The sequence below is a fragment of the Toxorhynchites rutilus genome, chromosome 1 (genome assembly GCF_029784135.1).
Source record: "Toxorhynchites rutilus septentrionalis strain SRP chromosome 1, ASM2978413v1, whole genome shotgun sequence".
Taxonomy (NCBI): Eukaryota; Metazoa; Arthropoda; class Insecta; order Diptera; family Culicidae; genus Toxorhynchites; species Toxorhynchites rutilus.
In genome coordinates this window covers 92,420,026-92,438,159 of record NC_073744.1, presented here as the reverse complement: position 1 = coordinate 92,438,159, position 18,134 = coordinate 92,420,026, and the positions used below count along the sequence as shown (strand labels likewise).

Here is an 18,134-nt window from a genome sequence, read left to right as displayed (position 1 = left end):
GTTATGTCAAAGAGAGGGGACAATAAAAATGCGTTGCTCAGTGAAGGGCTGAGATGCTCTTTCAGAGATGCAATGGTTAATTGAACAATTGACGGAAAAATGTAGTTCGTTCATTTTATAATTTTAATTATTTTTGCCCTTGATAACAATACCTCTTTTATAGTGTTGATTATCATAAGAAAAATAACACTCCTGATCGTTGGATCTATTTTGACATTTCAATTGGATCTTTTTTGACAGCCGTTTTGATTCAGTCCGCACTACCTAGGTTCGGAGAACAGATCGAAAAACTATTTTATGCATCCAATAACTGAATATCAGCTTGTCGTGTTTTGTGTCGAATATATTCGATCAGTACACATTGGTAAATTTTATCTGTCAAAAAGAGTCAAATAACATAGAACCAATGCTTGTTATATCGAATTACGACATGATCTGTCGTGATGGATAAAATCGGATTTTCGAATTTTATACGATTTTGTCGACATGATATACGGTTGTGATCCGATTCCACTCTATAAACGACTTAGAATATGCAAGTTCTACAATTCAATGTTTGCTGGGAATAAATAATTGACTAAAATTGATTTTCAGTAAAAAAGATGTCGTTCTACAATTGAATAAAAAGCCACGGATACATTGAAATTACTCAATTTAATTAAGACAGTATTTCTTGTTATTAATAAATAATTCTTCATATTTATAACGATCTTGTGTATTGCTTCTTATCCCTCGGAAAAATACCTGGAAGCCATCATTTTTCCTACCCCTCTACATCAAGCATGCTGAGTCACCCGTTAAATCGCTACCCTATCCTGAACAAGATCCGTGCTAGCTTGGAGAATCTCTATCATTGTTCGCCATCTTCTTGAGTTGTTCAGATCGTTGAATCGTGACTTTGGTCTGCTATTAAAAAGTGGTAGTAAAGTAGTGTAATTGTGAGATTTTGAGTAAAATAAAGTTTTTCTTGAAACTTGAGATTTTTAATAGCTAAACAGGCAAAAATGACTGAAGTTGAGAAGAAGCCTGAAGGTGAGTGAAATTTTTCTCCATTTTCTTACGAAGAGGTTTTTGATTTTTATTAAAAAAAAATGTTTTACAAACAGCCGAGAAGATTACCGGGAATACCGAAACAGAAACGGACGCCCCAAAAACGGACAATGGTAAGTTTACAAGCAATTAATATAGATTTTCTACTAACAATGTCGAAATTAATGATGGCGGATTCGCCCCCGGGCGTAACGCCACAACCGGTAGCTTGGCTTTAAAGAAAATGGCGTAGCATCAATTATGACGCGGTACCATTAATACGAATAATGTGTTTAAAGTGATGTGCTCCTAATATCTCGCGTTAGCAGACTCTATAAAAATAATTTTTATTTCTTTTTCACATTCGCGACTTCATTTCTCATAATTTTAGTAATCGTTTTGTTTAACAGAAAAATGCGCGGTGTGTTGAATTTAGCATAAAAGCGCCATTTTGTTTAGCTTGGCTTGGGTTGGTAGATAACTACATTGAAGTACCGCTATACAGTGACGTAATCATATTCCAAAACGAATTCACATTGAGGATTATTTTTAAATGTATCGGTTAAAAAAGTGCTTCATTTTAAATTTATTAGTTAGATTAATATTTCTTTCTACGTTGTTTCTTTCCAGAGCATCAACGTAAAATTAACATTGGAAATTTGCCATCGGATGTGACCGAACAGCAACTTCGTGAACATTTTACTGGGCACGAAATTGAGAAAGTAGAAATCTATCATTACCGCAAGTATACGCTTGCTTTACTTTTATTCAAAGATAAAGAAACTGCAACCAAGGCCATTTCCGAAAAGGATGGTTCTATGTTCCGTGAGCGTCGTCTTCGTATTCATTTAGAGTATATGACTATCCGCCATATCAAACGGGATGTGATTGTTGTTGTAGTAGATGACGAGAATATGACCGAAGAACAACTGTGGGATAAAATTAAGACGGCCGCTGGCGTCGAGCCAACATCGGTCCTCATTTTTTATCCGTTAGGATATGTTTCTTTGGCGAAGGATTCGGATAAGCCTGCAATCTTGGAAAAACTTAATGCAGCTGGTTTTAACGCGCATGACGTTAACCAACGCGACCAAAATCAGCATTTGGATATTTGGCGTGCTGCTAAGTTGTTCTTCCGTAACCGTAATCGCGTTCAGCTGCTGAACATTCCGAATAAATGGATCGAAGATAAAGAAGAAATGATGAAAAATTGTCTGGAAGGCGGAGTTATTACGGAAGCGGTTTCCAATAATGTAAGCCAGAACCAGAATGCTTCAAATTATGCTCGTATATTTTATGAGAACGAAGAACAAGCCTCCAAGGCAGCTTCGGCTTTGAATGGTCGAATTTTTGAAGGCAAACGTATTCATGCTCTTCACTTGGGATCGGCTTTAGTGCCAAACTACAAAACATCGGTCTTCGCCACTTCGTTAGACAAAACAATTACTGAAGAGCAAGTATATGATCACTTTAAGCAATTTGGAGAGATTGATTTTGTCAACCGACGTAACTGTAATGACGCAGCAATAATTTGCTATAAAAATGCTGACGCCGTAGAAAAAGCTCTTGCATGTACAACTTTCCCAGCACCCACCGATGAAAACAAAGATGCTACTAAGGAAGTTACAGTTAAGAAATACAATGGTCCTTTGGTACTGCGTCCTCAAGCGGTTAAACGTAAAATAAAAACTAATGAAGATGGTCAACAAGTTGATCCCGAAGAAAAAAGCAAGGAACAACAAGACGTGCTTAAGAAATTGCAAGCCTATCATCCAATTTTCGTCGGCAATGTCCCGCTCAACTGCCCACCTTTGGAATTGAAGCGCTATTTCTCCCAGCACGGTCCTATCAAATTCATGTTTTCGCCTCAGATTGTTCTTTATAGAACCAGCGCTCCACATCCTGTGAAAACATTTATTATCTATTATAACACTCGTGCTAGCGCTGTTAACGCTTGTAAGTTCCTTGATCATAAATTCTTTGGTGGTCATCGACTGCACGTTCTACCACTTCGTGGCGAGACTTCTTTCGATGTTAAGAAGACCATCAAGATGACTAAGATTCCTTACTGTGAGTATTGATGTCATAATTTTCCGATTCTCTTATGAGTTGGGTTCTAACAAATATTTAATTTTTTTCAACAGTGTCTGAAGATGCTCTATTCAAAAAAATCAAGCCCTACGTAGGCAAGATTAACCGCATCGTTAAGAAGTCGCGGCTGGCCGCATACATCGAGCTGAACGACCCAGCCGATGTAGAGAAAATGTTGAAATCGGAAGCCGCAGATCATCCATTCCCAAAGGGTAAGATGGAATTGATCAAAACTCCGGTGAATGTTCGCTTGTACAACGAAAACGATTCACGCGTTTTGGGTGGCATAGCCAAAATCATTTCTAAAAATCCTGACATGTTGAAAAAGACGCCTATTTCGGCACAGGGCCCTATGAACAAACGCCCACGGCTCAGTGGACCTGGTAAGATTTTGGATACTTTTTTGTTATATTTTCATTTTTCAGAACCCGATAAAAACTTTCAAGTCGCTAAAGTTAACAATTGTTTCTGTCCAATTAGTAGTTCTGTGTTCCTCCCTCCAATCCTACCTTTTCTAGATCCCTCATGAAGTTAACGTTAGTTTTTTTTTGTTCCTAAAGAACAAATTTCGTTTTCGAATTACTTCAAAGTTTATAATGGTTTCGTCCAATATGAAACGACATTCTTCAATGCTAAGGATGATAAGATCATTCTTTATCCGTAGCTGCGTTGACATCATCGCATATTATAAACTATGAAGTTATTTGGTTAACTCAATCGGGTTAACGAAATTTCGCAAAAATGAAGGCAATGTAATACAAATGACATCTCATTTTACAGGTTTTAATCAAGGCCCAGGTGGCTTCAATACCAATAACAATCTGAACAATCCTCAAGCTATCCAAGATTTGTTGCGTCTTGCGTTCATGTCTGGTAAGAACGTTGGCGAGAGTCTGGCTTCTAACCAGACCTCGTTTAATGCGCCCGATCCACCAATTGCCAATTCGAACAACTTTGGTGACGGTGGTTTCGGTAATCGTAATAACCGTAACAACCAAGGCGGTCAAAACTTCCGTGGTCAAGGAAGAAACCAGAATCAGAACAATCGTGGCAATGCCAACAACAATAGCTTTGGAACTAATAACGCTGGTACCAACATCCAAACTTCCCCCGGAAACAATCAGAACCGTGGTGGACAGAACATGATGAATCGTGGTAATCAGCAGAACAACCAAAACCCCCGTGTTAGTAATGATGGTGGTAATAATATGAACCAGAATCGTAACAACCTGAATAATCAGAGTCAGGGCAATCGTATGCAGCCGAATAAGCCAGGCGGTGGTAATAACATGAATCTGAATAATAGGAACCAAGGTGGCGGAAATATGAACCGCAACCAAACTCAACCCCGAAATCAAAATAACCGCAACAATAATAACTTCGATAATGACTCCTCCTTTGGCGGGGGTAATAATAACTTTGGTGGCAATAATCGTAACAATTTTGCTAACGATAATTTTAGCAATGACAGCTTTAGCAGTAATCGTAATGATAATTTCTCAAATGACAACTTTAGCGGCAACAATCGAAACTTCGGCGGTAATAATCGCAACCAGAACGATAGTTTTAGCAACTCGTTTGGTAGCGGAAACAACAATGGCGGCGGAGGTGGTGGTCGGTTCAATAACGATAGCCAGTTTGGTAACAATAATTTCAACCGTAATCAGAACAATCGTTTCGATGATAATGATAATAACTTTGGTAACAATTCGAAAGGAAATAATTCCTTCAATCCAAACCGCCAGAATAAACCCTTCAATAATAGTAACAACAGTCAGGGAATAGGCGGCGGTGGTATGTCCTTTGGTGAATTCAGCTCAAACTCCAACCGTGGTGGTTTCGGCGGTGGTAATTCTAGTAATTTCGGCTCTGGCAATGCTGGAGGTGGAAACAAATGGAATAACTCCAACTCTCAGCAATCCAACACCGGCAGCCGCCTCGCCGGTAGTATTTTCAGCCGCCGCTTTTAAACAGCGATCATCTGAACCAAATACAAGACAGTTGCATCTTGTATATACATTTAAAGAATGCTATATCTTCCGGGATGACAAAATGTCTGGGAAGCGGATTTTTAGTTTTAGGTGAAGCAAACAAAGTAATGTAAAATACTTTTAAGTGTATTTGCAACAGAATAATATCTGAAAATGTTTAAGCAGAGTCACAGGAAAATTTAACAACATTTTTGTAATGTTTGTCGTTTGTTTTAAAGCTTTTGACACTACAATAGAAAGAAACACAAATCTAGAATTTTATAGATTATAAAGATTATGTTCATCTCAAGAAAGCGAAATCACATAAGAAATATTAGGAAAATAGCATTACCAACACAAAATTCGATCAATCGTGACCTGATCGTGAAAAGTATTTATTTTATTTTAAAAACTTAGGAATTTGTGTAAGACGAATATTATTTTTGCTTTCGTTATTAATATCAACTATAATGAACATAAATAATTCAGATTAGTTTTTGAACATTTTTTCTGATAAAATAGTGGACACATGTAATCACATACAATTGCTTGTTGTGATAGCATACAAATTATTCAACAGCAACCATTGATAAGTACTCTCTTGAACACACATAATGCTGGTAAAAGATAAGATAACGTATTGAATATTCACACAGTTGAATAATCTAGCATCGCATTTATTTGCGGAAACTTAAGTAAAACATCGTAACTTAATTTTAGTGTGCATCTGAAATAAAATGTGAAACACTGAAGATAAAATAAATGAAACTTAGTTTTATAATCTTGAATGCTGAGAAGCATCAGTAGAAATTTCCATTTTGTTGCTAAGCCACAAGCTCAACTCAACTATTATTGTGTTATCTGATTGGTGTGTTGCTCTAAAACCTGTACAATCGTACCTTGTTTCAATATTTTGTTTCATCTTCTTCGCCGTATATTGTAGTAGACAGAATAATCCATCCGAAATTTCATGCTTGGGTTCTGATAAGAGAAATTCACTTGTATGTTCTCTGTCACGTTTTCGCGTTTTTATTTGTCAGTTCATTATTACACATGACTTTGATTCCTCATCAATTTCACCATTGATGATTTTATTTTGGTCAACAGTCGTGGACATGTATTCTCCAACGATCGATTATACGCTGACATTTACAAGCTGTCTCGCGCCTAAGTTTTAATTCCACCAGTTTTGTTCGGAATATTTGTAGTGATGATATTGAAGTGCGCTTGTTGCGCTTGAAATCGGATATGTACACCATATGAACAATTGAAAGAAAAGTGTGGAGCACGAATGTTGCAGGAAATCTTTAGAGATGCAAAATATAGCGGAGGAAATTAAAATCCTGATTTGCGGATGGTATTCTGGCCTGAATATTTTGACATGATTCACATTCAATCTCGTAAGTACCAGTAAAAATATCCAAATAGACCAAAAGTGGAAGAGAAGCCATAATATGTGCTGAAACGTACACTTTATTCGGACCACCATTGTACTACAAAATTACGAAAACAAGTGTTGAATTCTGTTTTTTTTTTCATTTACTCTATAATCGTAGGAAATGTGTACAAGTACTTTTCTGAATAACAATTACATTTACTAGCCACAAAACACGAATCCATTTTTCATAGCGCTGCTCATTTATTTCAAGCAACCAATTTCAACTTTTTCGGGAGAATTTTTGTTTGACCAACCCTATAAAGACCCTATAAAGAAACATAATGCAGCAGTAACATATTGAATGGACTGAATGTGTTTTGCTAATGATTTATATATATTCTAGCAACTTTTGTTGGATATTTGTTTCATCGTAATGTTTGTCTTTCTACTTTGTTGGTCAAATAATGCATTGTTCTCTACTTTGAGTCCTTTTCCCTTTTGTGTATGTCCTTTCTACCTGTCCTTTTCATTCAATATAGGACGGATTTCGCGCCAACTCGACCAGATGTTGGCATGACCTTCTCAAAATTGAATAAAACTTTCTGGGTGTGAAGACCTTACCTAATTAAGCAACTTGACATATTTAGTTTTCGGAAAATTTATCTAGAAACATATAGAAAGGGCTAAATATTTTTGACAATTTTTTTATAACATTTTTTTACTCTAAAATGGTAAGTCCTACAAAAATGTGATCTATGAATGAGTTTTAGGAAAATAATTGATTTTTTAGAAAAAAATACTGAAAAAATTGCAATGGGTTGTATCTAGGACACGACCGCAGTTTTCGACGTAGAACTACGGAATTATATTATTCAATCCACTTGTTCATCACTTCGGATATTATTTAGAATGCATCGAAATTTTCGTAATATCTTTTAAGCTATTTAATTTTTTATTATTTCGATACAGATTTTCTCCTTGTTTCGAGTTGTGTGTTTTTGTGTGTGAAATCAGCATTAGGCATAAATGATATCCGATCGTTGTGTTATGCTAGCTCACTCCCATCTGTGTTTTCATTCTTTCTATTTTTGGTTTCCGCCTCTAGCCCTGAGAAGGGCCCTTGTGGAAAGAAACTTTATTCCATACTCCTCCACCCGACAAGAAAACAAACCTCTCCCGCTCGATGCTCTGCGGCAATCATGTTGCTTCGATGACCACCAAACGAGAAGTGGTGTGGCTTCAAATCGCGGATGGCTTATTTAAACCAAATATGTTGAAAACGAGCAGAAACGAATGTATCATTGGTTCGTTATTGACAGCTTTGTTCGGGAATGCACACAAATCGGCAGAACAAATGTATGGGAAAATGAGAATGCTTCCAGTTTTCATTAATTCAAACTGTTTAGGCATTAGTTGATTGTACTGTATAGTATATCAAACGAATCATAGAGAATTTCAGATTCCATCAACAGTTTTTCTAACAAAAACTTTATCATGTACATGTTAACTTATATTCCAAGAGATTCAATCATCATATCTTTGCTATTTTTTCTTTTTATCTAACATTTTGAAGATTTTGGGATCATCTACTGAATTTGAAAACCTTTTAGCTGCGATTTTATTTTGATCTACATGAAGAAAGCAATGAAATTTTTTTGTTCCCGATATTGTTCTCGCGTGATTGAATAGTTCCTCAAGCTCACTCGCATTCTTTAGTAATTTCGTGATACATTTGTCATTTTGTTTAACTGCTCAATCATAAACCTCTAGTGCTGTTTGGATAGTGTTTCCGTAATTTTGGACAAGACTTGCTCTCTTTGTCATTCGTAGTAGAGCCCCTTCTATTGTCTAACAGGGTCCTTTCCCGTGGGAGATGATAAAGAAATGCCATTCTGCTTCTAGTCCGTAAACTTTATTGAAAGTACACAGACTGGCGGAATTCTTGAAAAAATCTTGAAAAAGTTCTTGTTAGGAAAACTGTTTTCCCCTAAATATGCACAAGTTGCTATGTATGGAAGAGTTGTAGGGCACATATTTATCTACAATTTATCCACCATTTCATCAAAATCTGAGATAACCATTTTGAGAAAATCGACTTTTAGTTTTTGAAATCGATTTTTTTTCAGTGTAGGATTTAAAAAAATATTGGGCCTGATCACGAACGTCACTTCACTTGAAAACGAAATGAATTGTATGCATTTTATTCCGTTTTCACCGTGAAGTGACGTTCGTAATCAGGCCCATTGTTTCAGTATTTTTTCTGAATATTCAATTATTTTCTTCAAACTCTTCCATAGATCACTTTTTTTGTAGGATTTACCATTTTCGAATAAAATTTTTTCATAAAAAAATCAAAAATATTTAGCCCTTTCCATATGTTAGTCTAGATAAATTTTCGGAAAACTAAGTGTGCCAAGTTGCTTAATTAGGTAAGGTCTTCACGCCCAAAATGTTTCATTACGTTCTGAGAGGGTCATGCTGTTGGCGCGAAATCCGTCATATATGACCATTGCCACTGTTGGTGTCCGCATTAGCGCTCATATATAATATTATACGGATTACTTTGAGCTTTGATCTACTTTTAGTGAAACGAGAAGCGGTCCTAGGTATCAGTATTGTGTGCTAACAAAGGGAATGGTAAGCTAAAAATCATGGTAAGATTTGTCATTGTTGTAAACATTGTAAGCATTGATTCAGGTCAGTGCCAATATGAACCGACTGTTAGAATAAGCATTGTATTTTTAATGAAACCGACTGTCAAACCTACGAACGGCGTTCCCTCCAAGATTGTGTCTTCCTAGGTCAATGAAACACTAACAACGTAAATGGCGATACATGTATTATGGCCTTATTGGGTTAATTAGGCCAAGTCCAGTACATTGTAGATTTTTTTTTCAAACCGATAGATATTTTTTGTGGCGAATTCTTTTACTCATTTGTGCTTTTCATTGTATATACGTACACGTCGAAACTGTAGACACTTTTGATGATGAACGTTATTACCAGTCCATTACACCAACGCCGGCACTTCCAGTTCCTGCCACTATACAGGCTGTGACGCCTGCAACGGCAGCTACAACTGTAATTACAAGTGAAAATACCTTCCAATCAGAATATATACCGGTCCCCCGAGATGAACGTTATGAATTCCCTGGTATGATGCCTCGTGATACACGTATGTACGAAACCGGTCTAATCGGAACTTCGGATAATGCAATTTCAAATCCTGTGCCACTTTACCGTGATGATCGTCACTATTATCCTGTCAGCACAATTAGCAGCTCATACATCCTGGATGGTCGACAATATGAACAAACAATCAATTCGCCTCCGATGATACACGATCGTTTGTATCAACCAACTTCACACACTATAACTAGTGGAATGTTGTACAATGAGCGACATTATGAAGCAGCAACGAACCCAATTGGTAGTTTATCCAATCTCGTAACTGCCAATGAGTGCCATGGAGTTGAAATGATGATGCGTCAAGATGCTGTTGCAGCCGCTGCCGCTGCTATTGAGCATGGTACAGCAGAGGTATCCTGGGGTCGGGCGGAAATGGAACGACAGGACGAAATTGATCGCCAATATTTAATACTTTTACCGCGCGAGGATAAAATTGAACCGCAAGACGAACTTTAAAATCAGCAGCAATACTTGGATGGTTACTACAACACTACTATCGTTATAAATACAAAAAACAACTAGTATTATTGGTTGCGGAATGCCTTATACACACAAACATACATACTCGTATAAGAAACGATTTGAGAGAAACAACAAAGACCTTTTTCAAACTAAAGAGCTAGTTTGGTTAGACATACCTTAAATGGCTTTATTAACGTTCTATCTGAAGAGAACTAATAACGAGAGCGATTGCTATTTGGAAAGCAATAACTATATGCATTACTATTATTCTAAACCTAAACGACTAAGAGCAAATGATAAGCAAAAGGTGCGATTATGAAAACAGTTTATACGTTGTTTTTTTTAGGATTTTTTCCCCTTTTAAAGAAATTGGATTAGGGACAATAACTATGATAGTTCATTACAAAAGAAAACATACATTACCAAAATAGGTCGTTCTTAGTAAAGTGTTTGGAGACAAAATACTCGGTTTACTAATAACATAACACGGCAAATTTATTAAAGAAACGAACAGGCAAAGGAAAAAAAACATTACTCTTGTTACAGTAGACATTAAATATTCTCAAAACAGAAATTATATATAAGAATTTATATTGGAAAAAAAATAACTGGCCTTAAACATATTTATTATATTTACACCAATTACCAAACATAAATATTTAAAATTACAGAGAATGCAACGTAGGTTTTTGTACATATATATCGCACACAATTAGGCTCTCTTGTGTGGATAACACTACACCAGGTAGACAAGTGATGATCTGTAACCTTGAATATCGTGTTTATTGATATATCAAGTGCACTAACTAATCCAGTTTGAATGGCAGTTTATTTGGAAGGTATTTTTATTTTCGTAGACGAGCATCACGGAACATAACATGCACATAAGAATCGATTCTACCACTAGCGCGTTATGTTAACTCTCTAAGCAAACATTTGGTTCATCGAAGCTTTAAAATCAAGACAAGTATAGATAATAATTTACGAATGCGAAACGAAGCACGGTACTAGTAAATCTCATGAATTTTAGTTTAGATTCATCTACTATTCATATAGCATTGTTGGTATGATGTGTAAAATTCGTCACTAACAGTGTTAACATATTAAAGTTAACTTCTATAGGTAGATTAGACCGTCTGGAACAACGGAACGTCTTTTGTTTCCGTTGCCGTGCTTCGCGTCATAATGGACAAAATACAACGCAGTAGTAAAAATGATACAGCAAGATTACAACAATAACATGTTATCGAATAGTAGTGATATTTAGAAGTTATTAATATACAATTTGATATATACGAATGATAGGTTATCATCAATGATAGAAACTAATACGCCTTCCAATATTCTATAAGCAGCTGAATTTTTGATAGAATATAGGAAATTATCAACAATTCTCCAAGCATTAGTTCTGAAGTGTTCACGGAGGGAACGGAAAATATAAGCAACTTATAAAATACTCAATTGTTTTGTGCAATACATTTTTTCAAGCAATGATACATTATACAAAAACATACAATGCTTATTATTTTGTATAACCTTGTACAGCATTAGCAAAATCGCGTCTAATAGGAAATGTTGGTCATGAGAAGCAGACATGCGGTACATTCTTTAACGAAATGTATTTCAATTTGATACAGATCCATGATATGCTAAGTTAGCTAGTTCGAATGGAATCGTTTATTGAAATTTTATCCAGCATTACACATTAAATTTAAAAAGGAGCGCGTAGCAGTGTTGATTCATTGGGTTCAGAATTCTGTTATGTATTTAGTGTTAATATGAGTTTGCAAATTGTAGCAAACTGTCCCACCCCTAAAATTGCAACGTTTGCGTCATGGGCTATTATCGCACTCATCTCTCAACTTCTTTCAGCTATGTACATAAAGCCTTTTTAAATGTCGTATAATAACACCATGATGAATGAAGTGCCTTTCAAGTGTATTTTATCACTTTAAACCCACTGATTGCTTCTCGATGATGTCACTATTGTTTTACCTGTAATGTGGAAAATATGGCATGAAACAAACTTCCAAACTATGAAATGTGTACCGAATTTACGAACCTCTCGTTATTGCTGCAGCTTGTCACCACAAAGAGATTCTTCAGGAAATGAAAGGTACCACGAGTATGTCGAAAAGATTAGATAAGATCGGTACATCCGATTCGGTTAGATTACCGCTAGTTAGAAACAACGATAACGCTTGTTCAGAACACATACTTGCATTCTCAATACGATGTATGTTGAAATGGAAACAAGCGATGTCTATTGGTTGCTAATTAAAAGTGGTCCTTTGCATTGAATCGATTTGGAAAATATACCTTTTTTTCTATCGCACGTGTTATCTTTCATCTGTTAGGCAATGAATCAACTATATACTACTTGAATAATTTCCTTCAATAAAAATTAAAACAGTACATCAACATGCATTCATTTGATTTTTTTATCCCATTGCCTTCCTTCCATTTACACAACTCAAATATCGTTTGCATCGTGATTTCAGGTATAAATAGAGACAAACTGTAATCATGTCAGAAAAATAAAAAAAATCATTTTTTTTGCATTTTTTCTGGCGTAGCTATAGTTTGTCACTAGGTGACATTTGAAATCGTGTCCTTATATGGTTGGGGTTAGGTCTGATCGGACCATGTTACATTTTTTTATGATTTCGAGACAAACGAGACCTCATTATAGAAATCGAATAGAGAAGTCCATACAATCATACCGAGCAAAATTTAGTATTTTGTAAATGGAGATAATCCCCTTTATTTCGAGTGACGAGTGACGTGAGATAGCAAAGTTTCTTGGTTTATTGTAGAAGCCACGTTACTTTTCAGCACCCATTTGATATCCGAATCGATACCATATGAGAATACGACTTCAAATCTCACATAAGTGACAATCTTAAGTCATCTTATGTTATTCGTCGCGCGGAATAAAGGGGAATCTCTTACCGAGCTTGAATTTCATTTGTTGCACATTGCTAGAAGCACTCTTCAGCCATCTTGGAAGTCTACCGTGTTTTTTTTTAAACAAAACAATACGCTTGTGCCCAAGCTCGCTCGTGATCAGTCTGTCTTTTTCACGCTTCAAGCAAATAATTCCCCTTCTGTTTTCTTCCGTACTGTTTTAATATACCACTCCCCCTAACCAACTTAGTGACGAAACGACCTCACCTTAGGATATACTTCTAGGCGCCTTGTGTACCAGGTGAAACCGGGGCCCTGGCAACCGTATCCCAACCAACGCAAATTGAACGAAAGCAGCATAAAGCAGGGCTCGCGCTCAGGCGGCTCACGTATTGTTTACCGTTTGGAGTCATATATGTTAATATTTGATTACGTTGGATAGTTTCCTTTGGTAAGCGATGTTTGGATACCCGTCCGGAAGATTTCTTGGTGATTTGCAATTGAAAATAATGCTGCCGGATCACGCGGAGCACTTCATTTTTATTTTCAGGTTATAATTTCTATGCTCATGATTTTCTATGCTGGCTATAAAAAGATGGCCGCATAGGATCCCCCTGGGTGAAACAATCATATGAAATATTGGAATTGCTGTCGGTATTGTTTACGAGCAGCTGCCGGTGGCTCTCTACAAACTACTACCACGCTTATCCGAACGATGCCTACTATGTTCGGCTTTCGCGAATTTATGTGAAAAAGAATGGATGATTTTGTAGAATTTCATTCTGATCCAGTTCATCCACTACTCTCGCATAAGAAAATGTGAAAATGGCGTATCCTTACGCCATTTTCACATTCCCTCATTCACCCCTCGCCCGAAAATCAATAATTTTGCGGAACAGTGTGAAAAAAATTATCGTTAAAAACGTAAATTTCGAGCTAGTGCTCTGAAAGTTAAATTTTCATTTTTAAATTTTCCGCAATGGTAAAATCATCGTTACTTTTTCGACACTGATGCCAGAGAACATCATCGAAACAGTTATAAAAACCACTCAATAAAATGTTATTCCTGAGTCATAGCGTTTCATGTCATTAACATCAATAAAATAAAATTGTGTTGATATCAATACAATTATTATTTATAAGTTGCTAAAACTTACATTATAGACCCATTAACTATAATGTAAGTTTTAGCAACTTTAACATTGGTAAAAAAAATCGTATTGCAGAGCTCGGAACACTGCCACGGCTGCCTATGACGTTACAGATTTAAAAAATCTTCCCACCTTCCATTTTCCATCTCGAAGGAACCTAACAGGTGTATGACACGATTATCGCTATCTCACTCTATCTACACTGGAGTGAAAGTTTAGTAAACGCAATTACAAAATCTTTAGTAATCAAAACTTTGGTAAAATATACACGTTTTTAGTACATATTACCAAAACTTTGTAAAAATGATGTCAAATGCAATGTTCTCCCCTACCAACGATTCGTACATTTTACTTCATAGTTTAAGTAACCTTGTTTACATATCTGGTAAATGTGCAGTGCGTACTTCGCGATCGCTTTGAAACGTTTGTTGAAGCGGAGCGATTCGGAGGTAAATAATAAAAAATATTCTGTTTTGTTTGGATATTGTGATATATTACTTGACCCTGAACCGTAATATGAATATGGGGCTTACATACCGCGGTTACTATACATCCCGTGGAATCGTATGGCAAGAGGAGGATGAAAAACAGTCGAAGGAAGCCAGGGCAAGTAGTGAGACACAAGGTTAAGTTTATACTAAAGATTTTTTTTCAGGTTCTAACGTTGGAAAATAGTGGGCAACTTTATAAAAAGGCAATTTATAACTCGGAGGTAAGCATTTAATTTTTATGTCACATTTAAATATACGTTTATCTAACATATATTTGTTTCATAAATACATATTCATCGGCTATCATTGATATATTTGTATTTCTTCATCAGGATATGCGAGACCAATACTTACGAAAGATGTATACTGCATCCTGATGCCATCGATCGCCTGCTAATGAGCTATCCCTGTCCCTAAATGGCGAAAAGCATTGCGGTGCAATAGGAAAAGGAACATAATTATGACCAAGCCCACAACCCATTGGAAGTTGTAGAATTATTACCATGAAAATTAATGTTATTAGTATATAGTTATTATTGTAGAGTTATTGCAATTATATATAGAATAAGTTATTAGTAATGTATTCTAGATATATAGAATAAATGAAAATATGAATTAATTATTCAGAAGAATATCGTTACTATCACTGATTGATATTTATCATCAATATTGAACCAATGATGCGAACCATTATTGAACCAACACTGGACCAACTAATCGTAGTTTTGTTGGACATTTACGCATACCAATTTTTTTTTCGTAAGATGTACCAATAATTAGTAGGGTAGAAAATGACTAGTGAATTGGTAATATGTACCAAAGAATTCGTCATATTTACTAAATATTTCTCTCAGTGTACCGTCACCGCCTATCTCACTATCCCTCCGCTGTAAAAGTTCATCATCGACATCACGATATGTCAGATGGTGGTAAATTGGTAATTCGCGATGACGTCGACGTCTGGTGGCGACTTCAAGTTAGAGCCATAATTTGGGTCGGACACGGAGCCGGTTTTCAAATTTGAAAATTTGAATGAAAATTTTCACATTATGTTATTTAATTATTGGAAACACGTATTTCTGACTTTCATTCAACCATATGGTCATACAATTTCAACAATGTTACTGATTTTTTTCTTTATAATATAAAGTTGTCTTCATAAATAATTTTCGTTTGAGATTTTTTCCCCACCTGCAAACAAAAATGTTTTTATTTTAAACAGAATACTAATTGGATATGGAAAAGCTTTTTTTCATTCATAATTTTAATTTTGAAAACGTTCACTCCGACTAAAAATCAGCTGTTCTTCGACGCTCCCCTAAACTAGTAAATGAAGCTCACTGCCGTCAACGCGGATCGCTGTTTTGAGGAAAACAAATATTTCTGACGTGCGAGATGTTGGCACCAAAAACATGGCGGATGCCATACGGCTGGAACCTAATAGCTGATTTACACATTGACCAGTAATTGGCGCCAGTTACTTGAACGTCAACGGCACGCCATATTTAGATCACCAGTTGACTGGTGCTGTGCGTTCATACACATTTTCAGCAACTGGACAGCTTGGCTGTCACTTTATCCTCGATGACGAATGACAGTGTCGACGTCTGGTGGCGATAACCATTTTGGGAGGCAAATTAATCTTTATCGGTTTTGTAGGCCCGGAGGCAGTTTTAAATTGTCAAAATTTGAATGAAAAATTTTACTTCTTGTTAATTTACTAATTAAAACACGTCGTACTGAACCTTCATCAGCTGTTTTTATATAAATTTCCTGATATTTCCATGATTTCATTGTCTATTATCATTTTCGCTTCACAAATCGAACACATGAAGCACAATGCCGTCAACGCGAATGAAGATTCTTCCAAGACGGGTCTATGGTACTAGGTGAGGCCGTTTCGTCACTAAGTTGGTTAGAGGAGCGGTATATGAAAACAGTACGGAAGAAAGCAGAAGGGGAATTTTTTCCTCCAAGTGTGAAAGAGACAGACTGATCACGAGCGAGCTTGGGCACAAGCGTATTGTGTTTTGTTTACAAACAAAACACAGTAGCCTCCCAAGATGGCTGAAGAGTGGTTTTAGCAAGTTGGCCCACCTGAGGATATACTTCTACGCGCCTTGGATTCTTCCATGTATACGTTGAGGGAATTGAATTTGATGTTCCTTGTACCATCGAACCATCCAGTGTTGGCAAATGTACAAATTTATCCGGAAAGGTATATTTTTTCAGTTTTGTTTGTTTTGTTTTGTACGGTAAGAACACAGATTTTTCTCATAAAGCACCGATAGGAACTGTTTTAAACGGTTTTATTTAGCTTACCCTGTAATTTGTATGTTTGTATGTTTATATGTTTGCAACATGTTTGTCTGTAGCGCTTTACCACATGAATAGAAATTTGAGCCCCTTCCTGTTGACCGATTGATCTGAAATTTGGAACACACCTTTATCTCTGCAGTCATTATAAAACTGGGTATTTCATTATTTTAAAACTCCAAGATGGCTGCCGCTACAAAATGGTGGATTACATATTTTCCCAAACTCCTTCAATATGGGTATTAAATGAAAGGGCTTGGCTAGTAGAACACAATTATTCATGAGGAATGCAAATCCAAAATGCCATTTTCTAGCGGCGGCCAAATCAAATTTTCCATGAACATGGAATACGCAGTTTTATAATGACAGTAGAATTAAAGGTATGTTTCGATGTTTGTTGGGATTTTTCATGATCTACTGTGTTCTACCAGTTGGGCACCTGCATTTGATACCCATATTGATGGGCTTTGAAAAAACATGGCGCCATTTTATGATGGCGGTCATTTTGGATTTACATTTTTTATAATTTTTCATAGATTTCTGAAAATATGTAATCCGCCATTTTGTAGTGGCCGCCATTTTAGATTTGCATTTTTCATAAATAACTGTATTCTACTAGTCAAGCCCTTTCATTTGATACCCATATTAAAAGGTGTAAATATCTACGGTCCGCAGGGCCAAACGGTACGAAGCCAGCTCACGCCATTGCTTGAGAATCAATCAACACGGATATCGACTAGCTTACAAAACACTTCATACCTCGTCAAGAGTCTGCGGAGAAAGATGACCGCCAGCGCTGACGTACCCACATCCGCTGTGCTGTACTGTCAAACTTGACGTCTTTCGTACCACCATTGCATGACAGTGTTACCAGTAGTTCAAATGTGAGAGAAATGAATCTATTATTGTTAAGCCCAGCATGCACCTTACATCCTTCTTCTTCTCAAAAAAAAAAAAACTATCTCGCGCTACGATAAATAAAATGATTTTAAAAAAAATTAATGCGAGAAACAAATAAATGAAAAATATAATAAATTTCTTTCCGTGTATACTGCCTATGTTCGCCCACAATCCAATCGACGAACAAAATATCGACCTAACATTGGCCGAAATGCTGTGACTTCTCCGTCTTGCCTACACCCAGAAAACA

At 36.3% G+C, this 18,134-nt stretch overlaps 1 protein-coding gene across 1 annotated transcript; it reads left to right on the top strand.

The window, feature by feature from the left end:
* Positions 1-836: 836 nt before the first annotated feature.
* LOC129761754 (uncharacterized) lies at positions 837-5,871 on the top strand. Its single transcript, XM_055759541.1, has 5 exons — positions 837-1,032; positions 1,107-1,163; positions 1,660-3,099; positions 3,174-3,503; positions 3,901-5,871. Exons 1-5 carry the CDS (start codon positions 1,005-1,007, stop codon positions 5,088-5,090), a joined length of 3,045 nt encoding a protein of 1,014 aa, XP_055615516.1. The 5' UTR covers positions 837-1,004; the 3' UTR covers positions 5,091-5,871.
* The last annotated feature ends 12,263 nt before the right edge of the window (positions 5,872-18,134 follow it).